This window comes from Varanus komodoensis, unplaced genomic scaffold (genome assembly GCF_004798865.1).
Source record: "Varanus komodoensis strain SLA01 unplaced genomic scaffold, ASM479886v1 scaffold1, whole genome shotgun sequence".
Lineage (NCBI taxonomy): Eukaryota > Metazoa > Chordata > Lepidosauria > Squamata > Varanidae > Varanus > Varanus komodoensis.
The window spans coordinates 56,956,013-56,964,354 of NW_025335268.1; the positions used below are offsets into that span (position 1 = coordinate 56,956,013).

General features: G+C 39.6%; 1 protein-coding gene across 9 annotated transcripts in view; it reads left to right on the forward strand.

The window, feature by feature from the left end:
- Positions 1-7,625, forward strand: part of CDK19 (cyclin dependent kinase 19) — a 114,903-nt gene extending 107,278 nt beyond the window's left edge. For all 9 annotated transcript variants that reach the window (XM_044426449.1, XM_044426457.1, XM_044426476.1 and 6 more), the window contains one exon: positions 2,439-7,625. In XM_044426449.1, the coding sequence (XP_044282384.1) occupies positions 2,439-2,570 (132 nt within the window). In that variant the 3' untranslated portion in view covers positions 2,571-7,625. The remainder of the gene's footprint in view (positions 1-2,438) is intronic.
- The last annotated feature ends 717 nt before the right edge of the window (positions 7,626-8,342 follow it).

Sequence of the window (8,342 nt, forward strand, 5' to 3'; positions counted from 1 at the left end):
GTATATTAGGCTAGCTTCAAATGTCTGCAGTTCAGATCTTTGCCTTATTTCCAGCTTCTCCCTTCACAGCATCCTTCTTGGATGCAGAAATTTCATTCTCATTACTTTCTGGACACATCCCATATAATGAATGTATCTCACCTTAAAACTATCAAACAATATATGCTTTTCCCAGTTTGAATCCATTTTAACAGTATTCCAGAGTTAAAGGAATGACTTTGTGTTTAAATGAAATTATTAACAAAAATGCTTGCATCCTATCAATCACTGTTTGATAAGACAGAACCCGATCACTATGTCTGAATCTTTAATCATGCTTATAGTTTGTTTGGGCTAGGAATGTGCAAGAAATCCATGTGGAGGTAGGAATCCATTGGATTCCCTGGGCGCAGCTCCCTGGATTCCAGTGGATTTTGCAGTGGCCCTGAGTCCGAGTTCCTGGTGAGTGCACCCACCGAGCACTTGCCAGGAATTACGCCTCTTGTGCTGCACAAGCAGTGCCCCCCTTACGCACCCTTTGCAGCCACCCGCAGCTGCACCTGATGGGGAAGGTTGCCTGTTGCACACCTGGGGAGGGCACAATTGTTTGCGGACTTCCTCTTAGCTTGGCTCACTTCATAGAACCAGGGCATGCTCAGGAAGAAGCCTGTGGATGCAAGAGGGATGGGTTCCAGTAGGTTCATCCCATCCCTAGCCTGGGCTTGCACAGCAACTCATCAAACGTAACAAGACATGGTGGGCTGTGGTTTCATCCAAACCTGGACCACTTTCCACATACTAGCTTGTTTTAAGGCAACAAGCTGGATGACCCATGGCTTGTTGTAAAGGTTGTTGAACCTGTAATGGGTTGTCTTATTTTCTAAATCCATGAAAGTGATCCCATCACAGAATGTGGGAAGCAGTGAGCGAGCCATTCTGCAAGAGCAGATAAAAACCCTTGCCATTCTTGGCTAGCTTGCCTGTGATGCAAGCTACTCCATGTATGCTGTAGAGGCACATTGGGGCAACTTCATGGGCTCAGTACATTAAAAAACAAAATGTGGGTCAATGGAAATGGGTACAGTGGAAATCATGTTTTAAAAATCCTGGTCTTTCTGCCTGAAATGTGGAGTCTTGCCTGGCCAATGTCCTCATTAAGTGCCTGCTGTCAGAGTGCAGGAGGCATCCTCCACAGACATTGAGAAAGCAAGGTCACACAAAGGATGCTTTGCACACTTGATAGTTATCAGTTGAAACATGTTTTGCCATGAAAGGGGTTGGTGTGTATATCTCCCCTTGGACAGTGTGATTCTCCAATGTTTAAGGATTTCCCCATCAATTTTCAGTGCCTTTTTCAGACTTTTCATAGCCTCTAGATATGCCAGAAAGAGTGGTTCTATATCCCACCCCATTTTCACAAGAACTTATTTATAGGAACTTTCAAGAAAAAGTATTCTTTAAAAACATGCACCTAGAAAATTTGAGCCTTTAGGGAGAATGAAGAAATAACCACAGATTTCATGGTTGTGCATTTGTCAGTAAAATAAAAGCTCAAAATTTTCAGATAGGTTTGTTAAAAGGAGCTGTTCCTTTTGAAAGTTGTCAAAAGTATTTGCTCATGAAAAGCGGGTGGGATATAGAGTTTCCCTTCCTAGAATACCTAAAGGCTGAGGAACACATGGAAAAGGTGGAGAGCACCGAAAGCTGTCGAGGCAATGCTTAAAATCTAGAGAAACAGACTGCTGAGGAAATATATTCACCATTCTCTTTCAGGGTAAGCTCCCCTCTACCACTTTGCTTTGCAATTGCTGGCTCATATGTACTAGAACTCATGCAACTTTTTTTTCTTCTTTTTAGTCCAAATGTGGATAGGATTGTGCCTTTAACGTCCTTATGTAGAGCATCATCACTGGTTTCACCTTGATCTTTTTCTTGGTTCTTCTTATAGAATATATTTTCCCCATAGTCCTTAAAATTGAACCATAGCCTGCCTAGTTTAGTATGGATATAATGCTGCACAGTATATACTGATATCCTCCTGTTGTTATTCCTCAACTCTGACAACTGATCTCCATGGCTAGATTGCAGGGATTGCTTGTGCAAGATGTTCCCCGTGATTATTGCTCACATTGTTAAAGAGTCTTCAAACCCCAGGCAAGGCTTTCTAGAGGCATGGAAGGAGGAGAAATTGAGTAACAAGGAAACCCTTTTGCTCAAGCAGAGTTTTACTCACATTTCTTTGGATCAACCCTCATATTTCTCTAATAGCAATGGTCCAAGTTTCTTTAATCAAAGCAAAAAATGGTGGGTTAGCAGGAGAGTGGACATTCCTATCTCATTTCTCTATGCAGGGACAATCTATCAGAAAGTAAGAAATGATATTTTGCAGCTTGAAAAAACTCATGGATCAATTTCTTGCCCCCAAAATATTTATGTGTTTTGTTTTGTTTTCCCTTTAGCACTCCAGTTCACGCCTGAGTTACCAAAGCAACATTCAGGGATCTTCTCAGTCCCAGAGTAGCATGGGCTATTCTACATCATCTCAGCAGAGCTCCCAGTACCACCAGTCCCACCAGTCTCACCGGTACTGAAGAAACCTCGTAGACGGTGTTAGAAAGGAATGAACTAACAGACAACGGACTCCAGCAATATGAAGTTCATAACCATGAGAAGAACCAAAAATGCAAACTGTGATGCAGATTTTAACATAATGATTACTAAAGGAAAACATTTATTTACACATTGTTTTCGGACAAGAAAGAATTCTCACCCTTTTTTGCCATAAAGGAGATTCTTGTGAAGTTTCCCCTCAGCTTGCTTTCACATGCGTTCCATTGTGGTTACTCGAATGAAACCATCTGATCTGAACCCAGCACTTAAACTTCTTTAACCTATGGAATTTTTGAAGGATTCCTGGTGCACCTTTCTTGTGTTGTAGTAATTGCCATAAATTTTACCTTTTCCAAATCCCTTTACCAGGATTTTAAAGTTTTGAAATCTTGAATTCCCAGACTTTTCAAGCTTGTATATAGTTAATTTTTTACTAGGCAAACCCGTTTAGCTATACAGGTATAATGCACCTTTTAAAAGCACTATGTTATTTTCACAGGATATTACTGTTTTGCTCATGGATGTCAAGAACAGCAGATTTTACTGTTCCAGAGTATTTTATTATTCCCTTTTTATTAGTCTAGTTTTCAGATGAGGTCTTTAAAATAAAAAGAAGAAAAGAAAAATATACAACCCAATTCTTTGCAGCAGCTATTCCATGTTATATGTTTGGACTGAACACCAAACAGAAGATTATGGATGATTGTTTTATCTTAGATCATAGATCATATGTCATTATCTTCCAGGTAGGTTGGCTTAAGCTTTGCTTTAAATCAAGGCATGACAGCAAAGTGGAAGGCAAATATTTTTGTGTCTCCAGTAGAACAAGAGAAAGCTGTGGTGTCCTCTCCAGTGGTTATCTGTACATGCAATGTTGTTTTTGCTAGTGGTTATCTGTGTTTTGGAACTCTGCCCAGCAGTTCAGCAGCAACAGCAGTGAGGGCAAACAAGGAGACTGTGCTACTACTTTAGGGGCCAGGAGTCGGACAGGTCATTGTGCTCTTTGGTAGGTATGTAGTACGCTCTTTACATCTGCTTTGTTTCTGATGCAACCTTCCTTTGTGAAAAATTGGTTTTGAAACTTGCAGCAAAAAAGTCAAAAAGTGCTGTGGCACCTTAAGAGACTAACCATTTTGTTGCGGCATGAACCACTGGCTATTTGCAGAGCATTTGCAATCATGAATCTTGACAAGCCATTATTATTATTCCTTCATAGTCCAGTTGAATCCGATAAAATATCAAATAAGTCTTTAAATAATGTCTTGAAGATGTTTGTCTCAAATGTAGAATGCATAGTATGTTGTCTTACCACTGCTGTGATGAATCCAATTTGATTACACTGAGGTAAGCTATGCTTTACTGAAATGTCTGTTTCCCTAAGTTCACATACACAGTATTTGTGTTAAAGTGTACTGAATAGGCATTTTGTAGAGGGAACGTTAGAATTCATGAGCAAAGAATCATTATCTGTAATCAGAAGCAATATTTACTTTGAGGCAGATCCCCTCTTTAAACAGCTCCAGAAATGCAGCTCTCAAACGCTTTATTTATGGCTGTGTATATTCTGCAGGTCAGCATAGAATTCAGCATCTTGTGAATCTGTACTTTGTTTCTTTTTCTTTTCCCCCAAAGTGGATTTCCTGCCTTTTTGAGTAGGAAGATAGGCTTAAAAGTTTGTGAGCAATCCTTAGCAAAATCTTAGGGTAAAATCCAACAGAGGTTCTACTTAGAGTAGACCCATTAAAATGAATAGACTTAAGTTAATTGTGATTTTACCCTTAGAATGTGAGGATTATATAGCATATATACTAGTTCACATCTTTTGTACAGATTGCAGAATTCAGCTTTTCTTTATGAGGAAACTGGGTTATCATGGTGCAGAATGTTTTAAACATGCACAGCCCTAACCTTATTGCACTAAAATTGAAAGGCATATACTTTAGAATATATAAGCAGCACCCAGTATTTTTATTGTTGTTGTTGTTGTTATTATTACACTGCATTTATATCCTGCCTTTTTTCCTGTTGTGAGGAACCGAAGGCAACTTACATAGCTCCATTTTATCCTCACAATAACAACCCTGGGCTGTTGGGCTGAGAGTCTGTGACTGGCCCCAAATCACCCAGTTAAGAACAATTACGTTTAAGAAAGTGGTACAGGAAGGAGCTTATTATTTATATATATGCATTTATGGGCATTTACACTGTATAGCTTGAGCTCATGCCTCATTGTGTTCTGTTCTGAATTGATACTTGTCTTGCAGACAAAGTTCACCAAGTGTTTTGCACTAAGACTACAAGAGAAACTAACAAGGTGGTAGATGAGTTTGGGAAGGCAAACTTTCTTTAATTCTAAAAATAATAATATAGCCTATTCCATGGACTATATGTTTCCAAATCAGCTTGGAACAACTAAACTGTAGGTTTCACTGTACCATTAGTGTCAGGCATTGCTTTGTTTGCTGTTAACGGGGGGTTTCTGGGGAGAGCCAAACATTAGTTCATTTCAGAGTAGGTGAAAAAAAAATAAAAGGCTATTTCATCTGAGAGAAAAAAATCTTGGTATTGCTGGCCCTCATCTGTACTGTTTGTGATACTTCATTTATCACATGCTGAGTTGGTTTTATTGACTGGAACAAAAGTTAGTTTTGTACCAACTCTCAGTTAAAAAGTTCTCCCACTTCCATGTTCCCAGTTTCATTTGTAGTCTTTTTGCATTGGAGCTCATATTCAGTCATCATCCTAGAACATTATTTAACTTTGTTTTGACTTCCTTATGAACTGCTCATTTTCCCCTTCTTGCTCCGTTGCTCCATCCTACCATTGGTTTTGGTCTAGCATCTCTGACAAACTCAGTCCAAGCATAGGTTCCTCTGTGCATACAGTATATCAACCTGTGCGGAATGTGCATTATCTCCATGAGCTTCCAGTCCCCTAGAATGAGGGCCATGATTGCTGTCTGTACTCTGACAAGTTGATGTTTGCTGGACATTAATGGCCTGCCTGCTTGCCTGCCTGCCTGCTTGCTTGCTTGCCTGCCTGCCTGCCAGCTGGCTAGCTAGCTAGCTGGCTGGCTGGCTAGCTATACCCCATTCCCCTGCAGCATCTGTGCAGACACACGTAGCTGTGCTAAAAACTTCATGGCCTTCCAAATAAGCATTGACAGGGGGATAGAGTAAAATGTCAGTTTACACTTTTGAAATGTTTACTGCACTCATTTATATCCTGGCTTTTGGGCATACTTGGCCTATTATGGTGAACTATTTGTGTATAAAAAGATGAGTGTCTCATGTCTTGCAGGGCTGATGTGAGCCAAGTTAAGCTAGCTTTGTTTCAGGGGAGATTTCATGAATCAAAATGTAATGTAAGATAAATCATCTATTGTATGTTGTGGAATCACAGGACCCAGACATTGTTATAACTGTGCAGCTTGGTTAAATAATTCTCACTAGTGCGTGCAGCTTTGACATCATTCCTCTTTTTCTGTCACATTGGCTCTTAGAAGTGGACATTGAGCAATTAACTGTGGTTTTTGCAACTTTGGGAGACTGTAGCAGCTCAAACCTCATTCTTCGATATTTCTCTTCTGGCTTTCAAAGAAAAAGAGCAAGGAAATGGGATTAGCAAAGCAGTGATGAAATGAATTGTAACATAGACTGCATAATGAAGGACAAATCTTGTGAAGCTGCAAGTCCTGCACTGTATCTGTGACACTGTATCTCGTGGGGTGGGAGTGGGGGGGTGGGAAGATTGGGAGGACATCCTGAGGCTGGGGAGGAGGAAGCTTGAAGTATTTGATTATGTATAATATTTTATATAAACATAATAAGCTTAGTTCCCCTTCATAATCTTCAGTGATGGTACTTAAGCAACATTAAGCAAAGTTAACTGTTTTAAGAAAAAGTAAACATATTGTACATAAGGCCATGTGTAATCCAAATGTTTTGCCACGCCAGAACGATGTGTATTGCTTTATGGGGGAAAAGTCCTTAATGCACTGTTATCTCCTAAATATTTAGTAGTAAATTAATACTATTTAATTTTTTAAAAAATCTGTCTTGTGTAGACACTAAAAAGTATTACACAATGTGGACCGAAGATGTCCCTTTTTAACAGCAGTTTTATATCTGTAATGTAGTATAGTTTTCAAATTGTTTTCATTTGTATTTCTTCATGTTAACTATTTGTGGAAGTGTGCCTGCCTTCAGTTTCCTTTTTCTATAATTTCACACATTCATTTTCTATTCTTGTAGTCTTTTTATTATATAGTTCTCTGGCCTCTCTTATCCTTACCAACTTCAGTTCACCAGGGTTGACCCATGTATAGCAATGTACTCAGTGGTGGCTGCTGAAGTTTGCATTTTTTAGAAAAACAAACTTCAAAGTCTAGATTTATTTTCTCATTTATTGGAATTTCATGGGCTACCTAAGCTGAGATAATGAAATTTCAGTCAACTATGTATGTGGGTCTGTGGCTTACATTTTAAAATGCATCTCCAGTCCATCAAAGACATGTCCGCCCCAGCTTCTTCCTGACTCTTACCTTCGCCTTTGGAGGTCAGTGCCATTCTTCCACCCTCACAACAAGCATTGATCTTGCTTGGCTTTTTTGCTGAAATCTGGCAGTTACCTGGCGCTGACCAGAACGCTTCTTGATGTCAAGCTAGCTTAAGTGGAGAACATGTAGAGTGGGCGGAGATGTCTTCAACGCAGATTCAGTTCTTGCTGCCACCCAGCTTGCCTCCTCCTGGCCTGTAGGGAGAGGCAGCTATGTTGAATAGCTGGCTACAGATTTCCACCTACTGTGTTGGGCAGTTGCAATAAACTGAACTTGACAGGCTTTGCCCTCATAAAGCATTTATTTCTTTTAAATATGTCCTTACATTGCTTTTGAAAGACTGTTAAAATATGCTTTCCTTCGTTGCATCTCTTTTTATTTTTGTTGTTGTAATTAAATTGAATTGTTTCAGTGTGAATTTTTTTAATAAAAATGATATACATTTGTAATAATATTAATAAAAAGTTGAAGTCAAGAAGCTGTCTGACAGAAATTATATGAGAATATATCTGCAGTGAGAGCAGGGTGAATTCCACAGAGCTGAAGCCAGTGATTTTGCTTATGAGCCTTCTACTCAGTTTATGCGCTTCAGAAAGATAAGCCCCCTCGAATCAGTAGAGTACGGCACTACGCCAGCAGAAATACAGTAGCACCATAATGACAACAACACTGCTAGTGGAAAAGGGCAAAACTGATCAGGGTGTGTTGCAGCAGAGAAATAACTCTTAGCTGAAATCCTGTACATCCTTAGGAGACAGTCCCATATTTCCTCTTGGTGTTAACACTAAGTGTATAAAAAGATAAGAGTTTTAGACACTCCACTGAAAGTAATATAAAACTGTTTGCTCCTTTCCTCAACTCTTCCTTCTCTTCTCAGAGGTACAGCAGAAGATAGATTCTAACCAACCCTCAGGCCACAAAGTGCTTCCAGACGAAGGACGGCTAATGCTAGCAACCAGAAAGCATTCTACATTTGTCAGAACTTATTTTACCTTATTGGAGTTTCTGCATTAAGGCAAAAAAATGGAGGGAAAATGGAAATTTATGAGTAAAAGTAAGGATATCTGGATCCCCTGTAAACTGCCATGAATGAGCAGGGTGATGATGTCATAAGAGCCTCATCTGGAAGTACCAACAGATCTCATGCATCATCAAGATGCATGGTAACAAGCTACGTCTCTGTGGTCCTATGTGT